The 21,766-nt window shown below is 33.3% G+C and overlaps 1 protein-coding gene and 1 long non-coding RNA gene across 3 annotated transcripts in view; one reads left to right on the forward strand and one right to left on the reverse strand.

Moving 5' to 3' along the window:
• The window catches only part of LOC105339103 (fibrocystin-L), a 39,776-nt gene that overhangs the window by 3,811 nt on the left and 14,199 nt on the right, over positions 1-21,766 (forward strand). Inside the window, exons 1-9 of one of the 2 annotated variants that reach the window (XM_011444513.4) lie at positions 10,351-10,510; positions 14,770-14,965; positions 15,572-15,686; positions 18,002-18,204; positions 18,438-18,511; positions 18,743-18,788; positions 19,275-19,456; positions 19,848-19,937; positions 20,314-20,579. In XM_011444513.4, the coding sequence (XP_011442815.3) occupies positions 10,414-10,510; positions 14,770-14,965; positions 15,572-15,686; positions 18,002-18,204; positions 18,438-18,511; positions 18,743-18,788; positions 19,275-19,456; positions 19,848-19,937; positions 20,314-20,579 (1,269 nt within the window). In that variant the 5' untranslated portion in view covers positions 10,351-10,413. Of the gene's footprint in view, positions 1-10,350; positions 10,511-14,769; positions 14,966-15,571; positions 15,687-18,001; positions 18,205-18,437; positions 18,512-18,742; positions 18,789-19,274; positions 19,457-19,847; positions 19,938-20,313; positions 20,580-21,766 lie in introns of those variants that run through there. The other variant, XM_066076733.1, reaches the window with a different exon arrangement.
• Positions 6,638-10,296, reverse strand: LOC136273027 (uncharacterized). The gene is made up of 3 exons (XR_010711153.1): positions 10,204-10,296; positions 7,881-8,082; positions 6,638-7,337 (listed from the first exon to the last, which is right to left on the reverse strand). It is a non-coding gene; the product is annotated as an uncharacterized lncRNA (long non-coding RNA).

Here is a 21,766-nt window from a genome sequence, read left to right on the forward strand (position 1 = left end):
TTATCAAATAAAATACCGACTATAAAAAGTATTTAGAGTTGTATAGATTCACAGATAATGGTGCGTATGGTTTACATGTATACACAAATATTTACATTATCCAGTGTCTTTGTCTGTGATAACACTACGTATCGATTTTGTACTATATAACCCATAATACAAATGACGCCAAATTGAGGCGCCGGCGGAGTTTGCTTATTTATATTTAAAGATTTAATCGTACGATGGCCTAAAATTATATAAATATAAATATAAGTAATAAGGAATCATTCTTTGAATATTATGAGGTGATAATTTCGGTCGGGGCGTGATCAAATATATCATAAAGCCCTTCGGGCTTTATTGGATTTGATCACGCCCCGACCGAAATTATCACCTCATAATACTCATAGAATGATTCCTTATTCTTTATATAACACAGGTGCATAGAGCTAGCAAAAAAAATGGTATACAAATAAGGCTGTAATAGCAATATATAGAGATTTAAGTTAATGTACAAGTAATATCCTGGCTAACCCGGTAGACAACCTTATCTACATATACACCCCTGTGAATGTATTCGGAATGTTTCTTTATCGTTGCTAATTCCCCTGCGAATGTTATTGTCATTTAAATTTCAGACCACATGGTTTTATTTGACCCTTTCAGTTTCGGAGTACCTCTGATTCATTGCATACTCAGCAACGATAAAAAAAACCCATTCCGAACACATTCGCAGGGGTGGCTAAGTATGCAATAAATCCAGAGGTGCTCAAATGAAAGTTCACGAGACTTCCCCGAGATTTGTTCGGTTCCTGTGAAATTTCGAGCGGAAGCGTAAATGTTCGGATAATGTTCTCAAAATAGGTAAGTAGTGGTCGTTTTTCATATCATATCCTACTTTGATTTTTGTTAAAACATGAAAATCTATTATTAAGGTGCCTCACTACACATTAAAATAGTTTCTCAAATCAGCAGAAAATTACTTAATTATGATAGAAAGCATGATTGATAAGAAGTATATAAGTCAAATAGGCGAAAAATGTGCAATTTTAGATAAAAAATAATATTTTTAAAAAGTTCATTCATTAAACATGAACAAAAGCTCCAGCTGAATTCGAACTCATGACCTGCGGTTCACAAGCCTGATTCTTTAACCACTGAGCTATGACGATATACATATGAATCGACTGACACAAACAGTCTAACAAAATCGCCATCTTGTGACGTAGTGTCTTAAAAGGTATACGTCTTGGTGTAGTGAAGTACCTTAAGAGACATGTCTTATTTCATCATCTAGCGGTTATTTGAATTAAACTATGATATTCAGAACAGAGTTATCGTTCATGTTCAACCACTCAACACGTGGTTGAAAATATAAACATTGGGTTGCTTAATAAAATCATAGCTATGTTTGATGCTATTGGTGTGCAATACCATGCTTTTTGAAAAAAGAATGGGTGCCTGTTTGGTATAAAAACTTAGTATATCGAGCCATTTTTCAAGGAACATTCTGTATAAAATAGTATAATCTGTTTCACTATTGATGCTATTACTAGGTCAGGTTCGGATCAAAAATTAATCCTTAAAGGGGGGGGATCGCTACTAAGCATGCTTATTGTTGCAACAGCAGGAAAAAACCCATTTTTCTATTGTCACATTTATTTCTAGTACTCATTTTATCCAACAATTAACGAAGATAAAGTTTAAAATCAATAAACGTCTAGATTTTATATCTGACTACAAGTATAGGTTCTATGAAATAGACTTTAAACACGAGGCATGATTTTTACTGCGAAACTGAATGGGTCAAATAAAACCTTGTGGTCTAAAATTTAAATGACAATAACATTCGCTGGGGTGATAATTATAGTCCATCACATAGTCTCTAGGTGTAGAAATACATAGGCAGACCCTATGTCATGTATGTGTCCAGGATATATATAACAGTCTACTATATTACACTTGTTCACTGTAATTGTCTAAATTATTAAGTTATATTTACATCTACCAAGTATTATTTCCTCTATTTCTTACGGAAACTTACAGTTCATTCAAAGTTCTATAGAAACAGCCAGACTGAAATCGATCTACACGCCCTATTTTCGATTGGTCGAAATCTACAGAGGCCGAAAGTGACAGGACTGAAATTGACAGGCCCTGTTGCTACTGAAAGACAGGACTGGTCTCTTCTCATTAGTTTTTTGATAATAGAATATTTTACACTATGATAATAGGATACATGTATATCACATCATCTTTGACATATTCTCAAAAAACTTGCACTCAGCATTTGCATTTCGAAAACGTAAAACTGAGGCATAAACTTAAGTAGATTTTTTAACATGATTGTATATATTATATTCAGTTTCATTCATAGAATCCAATCTAACAAGCAGTTTTTGTTTGTAAATTCTATAAGCTACATAAGTAATAAGTAGATTTAGAGATTCAGTTCTATCGCTTTTTTCAAAACAGAAACCAACAACAATGTGTTTCCACTGTATTTTGAATGACAAAAAATTAGAATCATAAGTTAGTTCTCAGAAAGATTTTTGCCGTATGTCTCTTAGTTTATAGATGACGCTATTTATTCATTTTATCAAATATTTTCAGATATTCTATTTTCATTCGGGCTGGTTGACGTTCAAAATACATTAACCACCACACCCACAAAATGTATTACTGTTAAACACAAATGTGCAAATAATTTTTGATATATTATTTGCATCATTGAGCATTTTTACAGTTTGTATAGGCTTTTCCCCGAGTGAAATCAATACTGTTTGTATCTCTCGTTGCGCCGTGACGTCAGGGTCAAGATCTAGTTAATGTTTCCAGAGTGTTTATTTGGTGATAGAATCATTATGACATCATAATTGGTTTGAAGAATCTTTTCCCCGTACTTTATGGCTTCTATTAATTCTAGCCCCGGTACACGCTATCAAACAAAGCTATTGTTACATGTATGAAGCATCAATGATCATTGAAAAAATTTATAGCTTGAATTTTATTAACTTGTAGCTATAGGCACCTTTCATTTACTAGATCTTGACCTTAAAGAGGACTTCATGATTTTACTAACTGATTTCTTTTAAAAAAATATATCGTCATTATTTGGTAAAAATTTTGCAAGAAAATACTTACTAGTAATTTGAGGTTTCAGTATTATTTGGATTTAAGTCCAATTTGTAAAAATATTACTTTCGACATTATATAGTTATACATGTATATATGCTTTAAACTGCACATTTTCAGCAAAATTTGTCGAACTCGTTTTAGGCGTAAAATTGATATCATATTGTAAAATAAACATAAATGTCCTGAACTATAAGCTATTTTTGGGCTCGGGTCGAAAACGCAAAGAGGGTTGTGCAAGCCTAGCCCTCTGTCACGTTTTCTTACCCCGCCTAAATATAGCCTAATACACGTATTTCAAGACAAGTAATAAGGTATTTTACCGGTATATTTATGACCCTTAATATGCGATGTTATGCATGTATAAATTTTTATTACTTAAATATATCTGAAGTTTTATTTATACGATTTCTCCTGATATTTCTTTGCACGCATCGATCTAGCGTTAATTCAGTGTAAGACTGGTTGTTTTTCATCGGTGATTGTTCGTTTTGCATCGGTGTCTGTCAAGATTTAATAAATGAAAGGTGCCTACAGGTTTATGAAATTCAAGATATAAATTCTTTTAATGATGCTTCATAACAATATCTTTGATTCATAGTGGGTACCGGTTTTTAAAGTTTTGATAGACACAATGAAAACTCATGTTTTAAACAACTTATTTTTATGACGTATGAAGGATAAAAGTAACAAATCTCGGAGTTTTGGCCATTTTTGTCTAATGAAATATCTAGAATGCCTACAGTCTCTCCAAATAGGCATTCAACAAGCTCTAAACCTCCTCTTTAAATGTTTGTTTTGTTTGAAGCTGGTCTGTTTTGTATTTTAGCATTGTTTTTTTAAAATAAGTTGCTTGTTTTGCCGACAATTTGTGTATACAAAAACCAACACACTATCTGTATCTGCGTTAAAAGAGGTTACATAACCAATATATACTTATCGCTAGGTAGACGTCCATTTGTAAGTAATTTGTTTTAAAATATGCTCTTTTAAATTACCCAAAAATAAGTTGTTTACTAGATAGGACGATGACTTGCAAAGTGAAATGCATGAGTAAATCTGAAAGAAACAAAGTTGCACAAAGTAAGATCCTATACCTGATATTTTCTTGCTTAGGTTATATTTCAGTTCAAATGCACATTAATGTTTACAATTTATCGATCAATGTTTATGAACAAACAAAAAGTCACTTTAAATTTCTGAATGTTCCCAAGGGATTACCTGGTTTTTGTATTTGTGTAATACATGTTACTTAGTATATGTATATGTTAATTTTTAATATTTCTTAAAAAAGAGTTTGGTTTTATTTCTATTGCTTATTAAACGAAAAAGTTTACTAAGTTAATTTCGAACAAAACGCATCGCAGAGAGTATTTTGTGAAAAAAAGGTGGACTACTCACAAAATGTAAGAACAATGTACAATTTGGATTGGCAAAATTATTCTAAGTTACATCAGTTTTTAGCTCACCTTAGCTGAAAGCCCAAATGAACTTTTTTGATCACTTTTTGTCCGGCGTCCGTCTGTCCGTCCGTCTGTGTAAACTTTTTACATTTTCGACTTCTTCTCCTGAACCTACTGGCCAATTTCAACCAAACTTGGTACAAAGCATCATTGGGTAAAGGGGATTCAAGTTTGTTAAAATAAAGGGACACTTCATATTTTAAGGGGAAATAGTTATAATTTATTGAAAATTTGGTGATATTTTTCTAAAATCTTCTCCAAATCCATTTGGTCAGAAAAGCTGAAACTTGTTTGGAAGCACCCTCAGATAATGTAGATTCAAGTTTGTTCAAATCATGGTCCCCTTGGGTAAGGTGGGGCCCCAATGGGGGTCGAAGTTTTACATTGGAGTATATAGAGTTAATCTTTAAATATCTTCTTGTCAAAAACAGTTTGGCCGGAATAACTGAAAATTGTGTGGAAGCATCCTAAGATAATGTAGTTTCAAGTTTGTTCAAATCATGGTCCCCGGGGTAAGGTGGGGGCCACAATGGGGGGGGGGTCGAAGTTTTGCATAGGAGTATACAGAGTTAAACTTTTAAAATTAACTTTTAAAAAACCATTCGCCCAGAAAAGCTGAAACTTATGTGGAGGCATCCTCAAATAGTGCAGATTCAAGTTTGCTCAAGTCATGGTACCTGGGGGTAAGGTGGGGCCACAATGGGGGGGGGGGGTCAAATTTTTACATAGGAATATAAAGAGAAATTTTATTTTAAATCTTCTACTCAGAACACGACTGGCCAGAAAAAGCTGTAACCTGTGTCAAGTATCATCTGGTAGGGTAGATTCAAGTTTGGTCAAAATATGATCCCGGGGGTAGAGTAGGGGCACAATGGGGACCAGTTAAATCTTTACAAAGGAATATATTGAGAAAAAATTTCTTAGAAAAGGTGCAACATTAGTGAAAGCAACTTTGGATAGTGTAGATTCAAAGAACTATATATGATAAGAGTTAAATTTGGCCCCCATAATTCACCATTTTTTAAAGTGTTTCGGGTACAATAAAATGTTATGTTATAATATAGAAGAGTTGATGTAAAATATATTTTTCACATATTTGTTTGATTTATTTGCACTCACTTGCAGTATATGACGTCAGAAGTGACACTTTTTCTATAATTCAATCAAAATGAGTCGAAAATTGACATTTTTCTTATCTTTTTACGAATGGGAAATATAGAGCGCATGCTTGAACCAGGACAAATTTTTTGTCACTTATTAGACTTGGCTAGACACATCTCTGATTAAAATATTTTGTTGGTTCAAGCATGCGCTCTATGTTTCCTGAAAGAAAAACTGCTTGAAAACAAGCTTTTTTATGCTAAAATGCAAAAATGGCGGGAAAAGGTTGTCTTTACAATGTCGTATTTGTAAATTGTGGGCACTTGAATCAAAATGAACATTAAGTTTAAACATCACATATATATCTGTACAAAGAAAACAAAGAAATGCAGTAAAATAAGGATATTCCTTCTAGGGGGCCATTTTAGGCCCATACCATATATAGTCCTTTATTAAAATCATATTTTTCAGGAGTAGGATGGAGCTATATGGGAGGGGGGGGGGTTCCAATTTTCCAAAGGAAAACATTTTTAATTCACAGAAATATATATATATATATATATATATATATATATATATATATATATATATATATATATATATATATAAAATAAATTGGCCTTTGCCATATTAAAAATAGATAACTTCATCCTGTTAAAAGTTATGAACAAACTGATTTCATATACATGTTCATTTTTAAAATTGTGAAAATAGTACAATTACTGTTCACTGTCTAATGCCTACCTTACAGCTTCCTCTGAAGCTACAAATGGAAGATTCCCAAAATCTGAACAGCCTATCTCATCTTTTATAGTGGATGAAAAATCTTGAAACATAACAAAGATAATGTAAAAAAAAACACCATGATTTTAAATATAGTATGCCAACTGGAAAGTGGCTAGTGTGGAGAAAAAACTACAGAAAATTCACTGTCAGTCTTGTATAATTAAGTTCAGCAAGCAAAGACAAAATTAACCATGGTTATAAATAAGAATCTTGAATTTTATTTCCACAATTTCTGCCTTGTTTGTATCAACTTTTATTCTTGCACAGTGATTACGGTTTATTAACACAAATTTGTATTCAGTATATGAAATAACACTAAAATCTCATCATATTCCTTTAATAAAAGCAAATCTACTCCACTTAATTATAAAGAAATAAACTGACAATAATAGATGTTTGGCTGTTTTGTCTCTGGCTTAAAGTAAATAGGGTATCTGCCATGTTGTCTGTCTCTCATTCTAATAAAACAAATTGCTCTTTGAAATACCAGCAACATATTTTTTACTGTTCTTAATTTATTTTAAAAACATGTTAAAGGGATGATTTATGGAAGAAAAACCACCAAACGTACTTCCTGAAAGCTGCACTCTGATGCAAACATGCAAGTTCAGACTCATGCTGTCCCCTACCTTTAGAATTCACTGGTACATAAACTAGACAGAGATCAAAGACGTTTTGTATAACTGCTTATCATAAAAGTAAAATAAATTCACCACCTTTGTCATTTTTAAAACATAGAAAAAAGATTTAATACACTGTGCAATTTTTAAGTGAAGTTTAATTGGGCCAAGTAGAATTGTGCCACTCTGTCAGAATATAGGTGAACATCACAGCAACCATCACTGTGGGTCTTGTCATCACCTGTCTTGCCTGGAAAAAACCCACCAATGTTCATACTTGTTTATTAATTACATGTAGTTTTTTTTATTCCCATCTGTTCCATTTACATGTATGTCATAGATAATGATGATGAAAACAATATAAATATCAAGATTGAAATATTTATAGCCGTAAAACACATCTGGTCATTATTGTTATAATAATTAAAGACCATTTGTCTCATCTGTTCCATCTATATCACTAACACTAATAATGGAAACAATATGAACATCAAATTGGTTTTTAATAGATTTAAATATTTAAAGCTGTTATAAATATATGGTCCTTAATCTTTGACTAATATAAAACCATTTGCATTTTTTACTCAATTCATTTCAATTTCTGCTTTGCTAATATATACAAATATCAAAATATGTATAAGCATTTGTAACTATAAAAGCTAATTTTTATACTGAAAAGGGTTACCCAAACACAATCACAATGATCTGGTAACTTTTGAATAAGTATCCTTGAACATAAGCCTAAAATAAAAATAATATTTCTAGTTTACATGAGAAATGAAATATACAGAACCATTTTGGCCTTGAAGACATCGAGCAGCCTCGATAGATGGCTGTACTGAGGGGGAGCTGTCTTGAGGTGAATGACATCAAAGTCAATGGAGGAGCCCGGCAGTACACAGGCCCCACAGAACATCTGCCTCCAGTATTGATGGAATTTTGATTTCTCACTTCCCTTATCAGTACACCATTCCCACCTAGCTAAGACCAGTCACCTGTAAAAATTTCAGAATTTTTTTGCGAGTGGGAAGACCACCGTACCAAACAACCAACTTTTTTTAATACGAATTTCTTCTGAACATTCCATTGACATTAATATGGCCTTCCAGTGTCTATGAAAGCGATTACTTCAGCAAAACCATATCGTCTGGAATAATCTTTCAGACGCAATTTTATACGTACTGGGATATATTGCCATACATTTTTTGGGCTTCAAATATTTTCTCGCTAGAGTTTTAAAAAGTTTACACCTGTCATGTTGTAAATTTTTAATAAACACACCTTACGTCACTTATTAAAGTGATAAACGGGGTGTTTTGTTAACCCAAATGTTTGTTGGTTCAAATTTTAGATAAATAAAGAATAATCCATACCCCTTTTCATATCACAGCTGGTATCAGCCCGAGACTCCCATATCAGCCCAAAGGCCGAAGGCCCGGGGGAAGATATTGGTCGAGGGCTGTATCATGTTGTAAATTTTGAACTTACCGGGCAGAAAATACAAAATTTACAACATGACAAGTGGTACAGGCTGTGATATGAATATCATATTTATTTTGTAGCTACACAACCGGATTTTCCTCAGGTTTTAAAAGTCAACTGCTCCAAAACATTCGTTAGCATTTAAAATTTTCAACTGCTCTTAAAATTGACGACTGTAACAAATATTTTTTTTATTCTCTAAACATGCACAAATGCCGAAACGAAAAAAGACAGAGGAGTTCCGCAAGGGGTGTGATACGGATCCGTATCAGTCCTAGAGGGCTGATAACCTGTATCAGCCCCGGCGGCCGATACGAGTTTTGTGTTGTCATCTGTACTATGTCATCTGTATCACATATGCAAAAAACCTGTTTTTATTACTTAGTACAATGGTTGATCCAAAAGTAATGTCACACTATGCACCGCGTTTAACTCTGTCGCTGTATTAGAGTAAAATGATACATCAAAATTTTCCTTATCAAATTTCTTATTTTAAGTTATATTTTGATTAAATTTCGTTGAACACTTGACAAGATATTGATGTTTATAGCATGATATATACGTGACATCGCCGCGTCATGAATTGACTTTTTTTAAGGTTTGTATTTATGTATAAAAAACATAATTTCGAAATTTGAAGAAGACCCAAACAACACAATATTTTGAAACAGATATATCAGACTTTTTTCTAACTGTTTTTAAAAATTAGGGAACGTTACCGTCCGTTTTGGATATCTCAAAGCACAAGTTTTTGTCTTTTTACGCGAATTTTTTACGATTTTATCGTATCTGTGACATCACTTTTGGATCAACCCTCGTATGTAATAAACACCCAGAACCAAGTCCATTAAACGATATCAATATGGGGCTAATTTAAATAATAAATCTCAAAACAAGTGTTTTATATCTCAGTTCAGAGGATGATTGGTCCAACACACAAGCTAAGAGATTACTTTTTAAAAAGTCCTTTTATGTCGAATCTTTTATAATATTTCAATGCAATAGTTTTTGGAATGACGTCACGTTTACACAAAGAAACAAAAATGCAAGTAGCAATAAATGCCACGAGAACAAACATCGCAATAACTGTCCCACATTGAAGAACAAACATGAAACTTGCACCAGGAGTAAAGCACATTACATGAACAAGTTAAAAAAACCAGTCAATTTTAGAGTGCTGGAATGAATCTAATTTATATATAGGCCTTTTTAATCTCAACCACAGTTTTAGATTATAATGACCCCCCCCCCCCCCCCCATGTGGTTGTATTTAAACTTTCTTGGTATAGCTTAAATTCTTTATATCAAGACTGAAAAATGAAGATTTTTGCGACATGTATCATAGAAAAATATACCCCATACAAATTCATAAATGTTATGTAATAGCATAAAAATATAATGAGAAAAAGCAAGTATGCGAGAACAAAAAATGCGAAATTATTGAAAAGGACAGAGAGTAAGAAATTATTGGTTCATAAACCTAAATGGCTTCTCATTAAACTGCGTGATTTATATACCAACAGCTTTAATATGTGCATATATACACTTCAAATTTATCAATAGACTAGATGCTTTTTCAATTTTTTTTTACATCAGCTGCGATTGATCAAATAAGAAAATATTTTAGATTTTACCTTTTAAGAGCTTATGACTCTTTGGGAAAGGTTTATGACCGGTCACAAAGCTTGTTTCTTTGCAGATGCCTCTAATTGGTCCTAAGTTTAATGGGTAGGTACAAAAAATAAAGCGACGTCAGCTTTCATTACAAAACATACATAAATCAACGAAGCATGAGCAAAGATATATAAACCAACGGAAAATCCATTTTTAACATATGTTAAAATATGGCATACTTAAATCAGGGGCGAAAGTCTCCGATTTTGGGATCATCGTTTCTCTGTGTGTTTTTGGTCCAGTGTTTATTTACGAGATGTTCATTCGGTAAGAATTATATATTATATATTGCAATGATTATCCATCATCAACATTATTATCATCAGACATTTATTACATTTTTATAGCATAATTTTTTACATGCTCCCCCCAAAAAGGGGGCATAACTATGTTAATAATAAACTTTTTTATATGTAAACTTAAACTGAATAATACGGAAGCCTGTTAGATAAAATATATAAAAAGAAAAGGGTATATAAGATAAACTCACTGTATATATAACAGATAATATTGAATAACTTTTAAAAATGTACAGCGGTTTTTTGTTTGTTTGTTTGGTTTTTGTTCATTTTCTAACAACTTCTCAAAAACATTCTTTGAAATTAAGTGGACCAGCTGTTTAGCTATTGGATCTTAACTGCCAGCCTCAGGAGCATTATATTGCTTTATATATGTACACAATTCTTCATATATATTGTTAATTCCTTTATATAAAAAGCTGCTTATTTTTATATGCTTGAGTTTATCTTAGATATATAATTATGTGTGTGTTTTTATATGTACAGAGAGTTTTTCTTTATATATATATCTTATGTGGCACTAACATGCTTCTGTAGAATAATATATAATAAATTCTTTATATTGGGCCAATATTGAAAATACCTATGTTTCCCCTAACGCGACCGACCCAATGAATTCCCGCCGACTGAATTGATTTTTTTTTACCACATTGAGTTTTATTGTTGTTTTTTTTAAAAACCTAATTTTACCTAAAGTCGTTTTAAGAGACCCACATCTTTTGCGATTTAAAGGTGGCACGGACAGTTTTTTGATACATTTCATTGTAGCCAGGGGGTGAGTGTCTTTGGAACTCTGTAACTAGAAGTTACTCAGTTCCCATTCAACCCAAATACATTTAATTCTGTTTTTTTTTTTAGATTTTGACCTTCTCATATTTTGCTCATTTTTCATCAGCTTTTTAGACCTCCCCCAGCCAATTCCCTGTAAAGGGTTGACCTTCCGTACCAGGTGCATGTTGCACCATTACATGTCAGAAACTCACCGGTGTATAGTTTACAATGTCCCATCCACCTACTTTTTGTGTTATTAACCCCCCCCCCTCGTCTGTAACTTGCAATTTCACTGTATAAAGTCAACACAACAGTCATAGCCGCAGGTTTCGCATTTTACTTCTGATTCTCATGTACCTTACATATGGGGCCTACATATCGCATATCAATTTCAACAGGAGACATCCCTCTAACTAATGATAATCATTAAGAATCATTTCATGAATTTTAGCAACACTTATAACCCTTTAAGTACAGCAATTCTCAATTTTACAAAAATATCCGAAACTGTCCCTTGCTACCTTACCTTACAATCATATTGTTAGCTTTGTTCATCAACATAAGCTTTATAATAGGTAACTTCGCCTCCGAAAGAGAAGTTGAAGTCGCCCTGTATTCTGAGTTCAAGATCGTGTAAATTTACCCCCAAAGACATTAAAATGATGATTATTTATTTCAAAAGACGTTTCCACAGCCTCAGTTAACCACTGTTGTGATTAATAATTTGCGATTGCCTTATCTTCTATGGGTTACAATTAACAAGGGTGATGCAACATATGTAGATATGCAACATATTACCCACTGTGCATTGAAAATTACAACTAATGTTTATTACTTTTAGTGTTGATATAACAATTATTGCGTTAAATTGGTAGCTTGTATTTAATTAATAATTTTGCCAAATTAATGCTAAAATAATCATAAAACCATCTGTCTACAGTTATCTTGAAAATTAAAATGATCCTCTACACAACAGTTAACGTTGTAATCGGGTCAGATGGTTGGACTAAACCTCCAAAATACACAGAAGTACAGAGACTGATTTTATTTGTCATTTAGCAAACACAATTATAAAACATCTCATCTATAAAATGAACACATCAAATAAATTAAATTTAATAGATTGGATAAGATTTTAAAACTTTTAGAATTTGTTTGGTTTTTTTTTGTTTGGAAGAAATAAGTCTCTCAAAAATTAGGATGGTACATGTGATAAGAACGACTCTTTGTTGTGAAAATTTAAGTAGTTCTCTTAAAATCGTAAAAACTTAATCATAATTATCAAATGGAACGATCCCCTTATTTTAAAATGCAGTAAACTTTATTTATTTGAACTCTTTACGATGTCTGTAATTTCTTAAAGTTGGGTAATTGAATAAAACGTGTTTACAATCCTCTGCAGACTGACTGAACATTTTCTCCTAAAGACCATAAAAATACATTTAAAAAGATTAATGTGAGAAACTTACTCATAACTCTGGTGTTTAGAGATGTTCAATAAACAAGTTAAGTGGATGCGAAATAAATATCAAATATATTTTATCGAATAATCTAAATTTTTTAAAAATAATGTTGCGAAGTTAATATATAGAATAAGTGTTTTAAAGGCAAACATACATTAAAAGTGACCGTGGAAATTTGATCACTGTAAGTGGGATGTGCGGCCATCTTGTACACTTGAAGATAAGAATGTGAACATTTCATGAACTGGCTTGTTTCTGCCTGAACCTGGCCAAAAATGTTGTAAAAAAGATATAAAAGCAATAAATATGAAGCCCCATTTGTCATTTTGTTTGAAAAGAATCCATACAAGAACAGGACAATACCTTTATAATCGCACAGAACAGCTGTTGTACTGCGCAGCTACATACTTATTTTGAAGATTTGAAAATCAGAACAAATATGAAGGGGGTTTATTGGTGTCCCCTATACAACTATTTGTTGAAAAAAAGGTTAATGCTTGCCGATTTGAGCTGTCTTAAATCGGCCTAAAAATCTACAAAATTTATATGTCTGTGTCTATGGAGGTACATTGAAAATATATTTTTATAAAAATATAAAACATACTTTTATTAATATAAAACAATCACTTTTTAAGACCCCTACCCCACTTCTAAAAAGAATTTACTTCAATATATAATTATATAATTGAAAAAAATGCCCATAATTAATAAACATGGGACATGTATAGAGATGTAAATCAAATTCAACAGGGGTTGTTTTGAATTGACATTTATTTTTTCAATGAAAATATAACGTGAATGTGTCTCCACAGACAAAGGAGTTCCTAGTTTTTTTGTTCTAAAAATAGATCCGATGCCGACTGATAAAAATCAGGTACCCTATTTTGAGGCAAAGGTACAACAAAAATGTGCAAGATTTGAACTTTTCTCAACAAATGGTTGTAGAGGGGATACCAATGAATCCCCTTCATATTTTTTTCCCAGATTTTTGAATCTGTAGCTGCGCAGTTCGGCGGTTTTAACTTTAGTTTAAGAAATATTATATTCAAAGATAAACAGCAGGCAAAATAGCCTATATTGGTTCTCTCCATCTAAGATTAGGCTGTTTAAAGTAAATAAAACGGCATTGTCCTGTTCTTGTATGCATAATTTGCATACAAAACAACATGTAGAATCTCATATTTAGTGCTTTTACATCTTTTGGCAATAGTTTGGTCAGTTTCGGGCAGAAATAAGCCAGTTCAAGATATGTTTACATTCTTATCCTCAAATGTACAAGATGGCCGCACATCGCACTTAAAGTTTATTTTGACAAGGAGTATAATGCATTTGTAATATAAAAAGGATTGTTTACCACATTCTTCCTTATAAGCAAAGTAAATGTGTTTCAAAAACATCACCATTTGTGCAAGTTGTACTTGTACGTGTACATAAACATTGTACGTAACAAAGCTTGTGCTATTTACAACAAAGTGGCGATGAATGACAGACTGCATGAACTTGTCGTGTAATATGGCTGAAGTAACAAAGAATCACAAGCACTGCGGTGGCTGAGATGATGTTCTTGGCAACCCCTAAAATGAATAAATCTTCCTAATTATATTACCGGTATCCTATTTATCATATTTGTAAACATCATTTCTTACCGACCGTATAGAGGATATAAAATTTTATTTCCAAAAGGGGGGGGGTGTTAAATTAATTCTACATTACTTGACTTTTAAACAATTTTATTCAATTGTATTAAATACAAATGGTTCATAAATCCTAACCTGCATGGAAGATTTTTAGGGGGGGGGGGGGGGTCCGAGGGATATCTATGTTTTCCAGGGGAGAGGGGGTCCGAGACCTATTTTCAATAATTTTACTACGTAAATTAAAAAAAATTGAATTGTCCAGGGTCGGGGGGGGGGGGGGGGGGGGTCCAGAACCCTTCCTCTGGATCTGCACATGCCTAACAGATAAACTTCACGCACATTTTCATCCATTTTAGGAGCTGAGGTGTTTTCAATAAGCCCTCCATACGGCAGCTTGTGTGGAGAAACAAAAATGTTGATCAGTGGAACAGGATTCTCCCAAAACAAATTATCAGAGGGGAACCAAGTCCAACTGGTTTCCTTGGCGACATCGTATGACTGTCCGGTCAGCAAAGATGGAACCATGGAGTCCATGATAATGTGTTATACAGTGTAAGTTTCTATCTATGTCTGCACAGGAGAGGAATGTGACTGATCAATATCTTGGGAAAACTGCTTAACAGAAATCAAATTTGGTACACTGGAACCCCAATAGTAGGTAAAATGGTTTTCAGGACTTTTGCTTGTATTAGATGAGCTGTCCACTCAGCAGTTTAATCAAGTACCCTTTCCTTGAGAGATGCATGTGGATCATGGTACAAGGGTACCCCTGAAGGAGAAGATTTTAAAAATGATTTTCAGGTTCTGAGGTCGAAGGACTAAGAAAAACTCTAGATATAGAAAGATCTAGACAACTCACTATGTTGAGAACCTTTTGTTTGTCAGACATTAATTTTGACAAAGGACATATTGTTCTTTGATGTTACGCAGTCAAAGGTCAAGGGTTGATCTATGGCACTATTGACATAGAAAGACAATGTCTGATCATTATGGATAAGAAAAGCTTTCAAAACTTTTCATTTTTTATTATTTTTCTTTTTCAATGACAAAATTCATCTCAATTTTTTCATTCATGTTCTATTAATGTGTAATATAAGATACATCTAGATATGTAAACATGCATAGACTGATCATAGTTAATATGTTTTACGATTTCAGCCCTGGCATGAAGGAGGGTGTGTACTATGTCAGAGTGATAGTGGACGGTGTGCCCATCCCTGATGAAAACATGTGTCAACCTGAGGGTCCCTACAGCGATAAATGTAGATTTGAGGTAATTATACATAACCATGATTAAACAATGCCATAACATCATTCCTTCGTGACTTTCTGGACATTTTTAAAACAGTGTTATAGCAAAGTCCCAAAAACAAGTAATTTATATTAGTTATAAACAAATTTTGTTATATCTCAGTTCACAATAATTTTAGTGATATTCACTCATCATTACCTGTTTAACATTGTATAAAACTTTGGATAAAAAATCTATTCTAGAAATGAATTGGGTCCGCCGTCCTTAAAGGGAAAGGTATCCGTCGGTGAGGCTGAACAGTATATCGATATGCCCTTGCGTCGGAAGAAAATTGAAAGGGGGGGGGGTGGCTAGACTAATCCTCAGAAATATTGAGGAAAAAAACTAATTCCCAAAATCAGGGAAATCCTAATCCGGGGGGGGGGGGGGGGGGGGGCTAGGGCTACTATGCCTATGACTCCAACTTCTCAATCTTTCAAGGTAAATTTAGGAACAATTATCTTTGCTGCGAGAAAAAGTGGGGGGGGGGGGGGGCAAAACCCTCTATGATGCTATGTCCCTAATGGTTACGTCTAACTTTGCAAAAAAAAAGTGGCCTAGCCCCCCCCCCCCCCCCCCCCCCCCCCCCCGGTTACGACGCCTATGATATTAATTTTCACTTTAACATCTTTCATTTTTCCAATACCTTGAAACAGGTCAGCAAACTCTTCCCAACTTTCATTTACATCAGTTGACAAATGATTGATCACTGGTATGATACCAAGATCTACGGCACTTTGGTATCATAGGAGTGTACCACAGTTTCCCTTGACTACATAGAATTTTCCAACAGCTATTTTGGACTTTATTTCAATGGTCGCAGTGAAATATACCAATGTCGTTTTTACAGCAACCATATGCAAAAATCCTTGTGCTGCTCAGTTTAGGTTTTGGGTGTAGTTAAGAAAATCTGACCTCATTCAAAATATTAACACTGGACCTCGTGTCAATCAACACGTGAAAGCGTTATTCATTAGGTGTAACATTTGACTTTGGCTGTTTTGTTGTTGTATGGTTGTTTCTGACGCTGAATACGTATCCGTCATCTTCATCACAGTCCTGTATTTGTTTGACATATTTTTTCTTATTAAACTGGGGTTTTGATTTACAATAAGCAGCGAGTGATTTTCTTGTCCACAGTTACCACAGATTTGTTTGTATGCTGGACATTTTTGTTTTGTGGGGTATTGGCCGCCACAGTTACAAGATTAGAACTCTGTCTATGAGTACCTTTTGTTCTGGGTCTGAATTCCGCCTTGGTTTCCACTGATGAGTTCTTTGTCCTGATTCCTAATGGTGTATATTGTTTACACTAGAATTGTTATTTTCAATTCCCAATGCCTGTTTTTCCGCCAGTTCTAATGTTCTTGCTTTTAATAGCTTGTTGAGTGTCATCTCCTCGCTAAGCGCTTTTCCTCTTAATTTTAAAGATGTGCAGCTCTGTGTGATCTGAGACTAGATCTCACTATCATTGTCTGCAAATTCACATTTTGTGGCGAGTTGTATTAATCGAGTATGATGTGTCCACCCTTTCACCTTCCAATTGCTTTGTTTGTCGGAAAACTTTACCGTTCGTATTCCTTGTTTACTTTTGGTTCAAAGTAGTTTTTCAACGTATCTTTGGCTTGGTCATAATTATCGTTCCAACAAATAAGTTTTCCAGTCTTTGTACCCATTTCCGCCATCGGGTACCTATTGCTACCTCAGCATGGACAGTAAATTTAGGAAAAACTGGTCATCCAGATTCTGCCATTGTGTTTTCCTTGCAACTTGCGTATTATGCTAATTGTATACAATTAAATATACATCCTCGTCGCCATTGTAAAATTGCTTAGTATCGGGCAGAAAGATAACACGTGTGGTGGGTTCTAATGCTACATTGAATCTGACTAAACTTTCACACATATTATTACTTTCCCGTGCATTCTAATATTCATAATGAACCCATGTATGTTGGTCCTAGCTCCATAACCATAAACATACAGCAAGCACTAATTGCTACCTGGCTGGTTCACTTATAAATAAGGATTAGGTAGTAATGGTTTCTAATGGACTTTATACTATGATTTAATTGTGATTAAGGACTCCCCATGTATGTATCACAGTAAACACCATTTTGGAATATGACCATTTATATCAATCATTTACTGAAAATCTTATTAGGCGCAACTTTTTTTTTCAACCAAGCATATATAGCGGAAACTATAATCTTAAGCAGGTAAAAGAGATATCAAAACACCCCTTTGCCGCGAGAGAGAAAATTTTTAGTTTATTTATATCAAAATGCAATATTTCAGGTGCGAAAACAGAACACCCCCCTAATACAGAGTGTCTCGCCCACATCCTTTTCCCCTGGACCGGAGTCAGTAATAGCGTTAGGGGGGATGATATTCACAGACAGATATGGGACCAATGTAGGCTCTAATAGCAAGGAGGAGACAGTGAACCAAGTTTATGCTGGACCACTGACATGTGAACTCAGGAAGACTAACGATGAACTGTACGTGAGCTGAGCTCGAGTCTAACAGTCTTTCATTAAATTAACCTATCCCTAAAGGCTTTAGGGCCACTATATTTAAAGAGATGAGAAAATTAAAAAATTAAAACAAAATTATAAAATTAATGACTCAATGTCTGGATATAAATTAAAGATGTGAACTTTTTTTGTAACTGCATGCATGTTTATATAAAAGAGAATCGTCTTTTTTTTAAATAGATAAGTTTGTATTTCAGTTATGAACTTCAACTAGATTCTCCAAGTTCTAATATGGGTCAAATAAAGTGTAGATACCAGGGAACTTATATTGGTGAGTACCGGTACATGTACTCAAATTACTTGACATGTTTACAAGTTGAATAATTAGTCATGGACTCATTGACAATAATAAATTGTTAATTAGTAAAAGACATTATTATCAATTCTTTTACTTTATTTACATTTTCTCTTTTTATTATGGTACATTGGTATTGAAATACGATTAAACCCAATGTAATTTCACCCAACATTCCTTATCATACCATATATTATTTTTTTACAGGTAACTCCAATGCAAGTTTTATAATTGGTGATGGACCATATGGAAGGTGATATATTGGTTTATGTATCATTAATTGTTAAAAATTCTACTAGATAAGTGGTTAATTCTTGTATTCTAATCATTTTTACATTTTCATGCTCATGTTGTATATATAGACTACTGGTCCTTTTTTCATACATATAATTTACTCATTGTTAAATATTGTTTATCATTTATACAAGTGGGGTTCTATTTTTTCTGAATTGTCAACTTATTACAGATTTATGGGGACATTATTTTTTGGAAATGCTTATTAAATACTAACAATGAATCAAAATCAGATTTTATAGTTGCTGATGATGTAAATATGTGGATGAGGGATCCAGACATAGTACATGATCGATATAGTTGACCCAATTCATAATGAACTCTAATTATGATTCACTTCAGATGGATAAATGATATATAAAATATTTGATATGTGCCTCTATATTGATTTGGATTAAATATACGAAAAGTTCCCAAGTTTTTTATCAAAACAAATTGAATTTAGATCTTGCCGCCAACTGGATACACTGTTGGTCAGTATCAACAAACAGATATATCAGTTCCAGACCTTCCCGGAGATAACAGGGGTGACCCCTTCCTCTGGGAGCACTGATGGGGGGACAGACCTAACTATTGCCGGAAATTATTTTACTGGAAAAAAGAAGAACATTAAAGTCTATATTGCAGGCAAGTCCAGCCTAATGTGATAAAATAATAAATAATGATCTATTTCAATACTGTTTTTCTTTCCTTAAATTGGGGTCATTCATAAGTAAAAATGATTGATAAATCAGACAGTTTAGAGAATTATTTTTTTCAAGGATCATACATTGAACAGCTATACTGGCTACCTGTCTCTTTATGTGCAGTAAAACACGGATAAAGTAAACTTGCTTAAACTGAATTCTCATTTAGAGTGCTATCAGATTCAAATTCCTTAGTCATAAACATATATTACTATCAAATTTAACAATCATATTACATTCATAACAAATCAGAGTTGCGTGTTAGTTGGTGTTTTGTTGTAAGCACGTTGTACTGTATTTTTAGTTTATTAGTTGTCCACTTTCTTTTCTAGGTGAGGAGTGTAAGGTAACATCAGTGACCAGTACAGAAATACAGTGTACCTCACCCCCTCAGCCAGCAGAGCTACCCACACACTTTTGTGGTATGTAAAATCTGCGTCCAGTGTTTTATCATTCATTAGGATCATTCAAATGATGGAAAATAGAACCATTTTAACAATTTAAGACATTGCAGGATGTAACTATATCTGTTTCTTGAATCAAAACAAGATTTAAATGAAGTGGGTTTCAAGTGAAAAGTGCATACTATGAGTGCGTAGTCATAGCTTAAAAGCTAGACAAATCTTGTTGTTTTCAAGGAGCCAATTAGCTGAGTGGCCAAAGACCTACGCCACATTGCTGTGTGACATGACTACCCAAAGTCCAAGCTCTTGTTAAAATGGTTCTAATTGTTTACCTATCCATAGACTTTAATGCTTGTGAAGGCTAAAACATATAATAATATAATTTCCAAAACAGGTAACAGGGGTCTGCTTTTGGAGGTCTGGACCAGTGGTACCAAACTCTATACAGAACTTGCAGACATTGAGACATTCACCAGTTCTGACATAGGCTACAGCGAACAACTAATCGGCCAATCTTCCTTCAGTCATCCAGAAACCAATTATGTCTCTCGAACTCGGGGCTCCTTCATAGCGCCTTACTCGGGGGAATATTTGTTTATGATTAAATCAGCAGATGCCTCTAGCCTGAGACTGAGTACGGACGGTGATCCAGCAAACAAGGTGAGGCTGAGGGAATAGAAGTGCATCGAAATGTTTGAGTTGAATTCCTTTTGGGTTAACTTTGTATGCAGAATTATTTAAAGAAGTTTTAAAACTGATCAAGGACGTTGGATCCTGCGATCAAAAGTCTTAAAGTTTTTTTGTAAAGTATTTTTAAAAAATCTATAAACATAGCTTAACCAAAATTCAAAACAAAATTGTGGGGTCTATATGCTTCATATGGCGCTACGGTGTATTTAATATGATCTTTCTGCACTGAAAGTACAGATTGCACATAAATTGCTTTTCCCTCTATATTTTATAATCGGAATGAACCATGGCATTAAATATAAATTAATACTATTTAAAATAAATAAAATAAAAATTATCATAAAGAAAAATATTACAATTTCTTCACCTGATTGATTTTTGACCTTTTTGCACTGATAAAACACTATTTTTATCCATTACCCATTCAATATGTAATGAAATTATTTAAAAGACTCAAATTTTTTCTTAAATTATAATAAACTTGTCAGAAAAATCTTAAAATTTCAGAAAATAAAACAAAATGTATGAGTCTTATGTAAAATTTGAGATATGGCATGAAATAAGCTGATATTAGGCAAATATTGGGATTCATTTTTCCTTGACTTTTATGAAATATAAGTTAAATTTGCCAATACATGTCGATAGAAATATTAAAAAATTGTAAAATTGTGTTTTTCGGAACAAAATGAAGATATCCTAATGCACAAACTATCTGGAAATTTTGTATGCACTGAAAATAAGGAAACTAAAGTGACGGTACTCTAAAACAACAAAGTTGTGAAAAATGTTCATTTTCTTCTTTAAAACCTTCCGCCACAAAATATAGTCCAATACTAATCTTTGTAAATATGTAATTTTCCCTTTACTATTTAATTTAAGATAGTTTAATTGGCATAATAAAATTTATGAGTAGAATCAATATATGGTGCATAATTTCTAGAATAGAGGTGACCAAAAATGACTACCCCAAAACAGAGGAACGAACCTCTTTAAGTTGACCCCGAAGAATTTGTTGATGTTCTGTGTATTTAAGAGCGTCATTATCATCTTGTTCTCTAATTGTTCAACATACTATAAACAGGTCTAGGCAACCTCCGTTTTTGAAGAAAAGATTTTTATCCTACAAAATTTAAAAATAGATGCTTTCGCCCCCTAGA

The sequence above is a fragment of the Magallana gigas genome, chromosome 2 (assembly GCF_963853765.1).
Source record: "Magallana gigas chromosome 2, xbMagGiga1.1, whole genome shotgun sequence".
Lineage (NCBI taxonomy): Eukaryota > Metazoa > Mollusca > Bivalvia > Ostreida > Ostreidae > Magallana > Magallana gigas.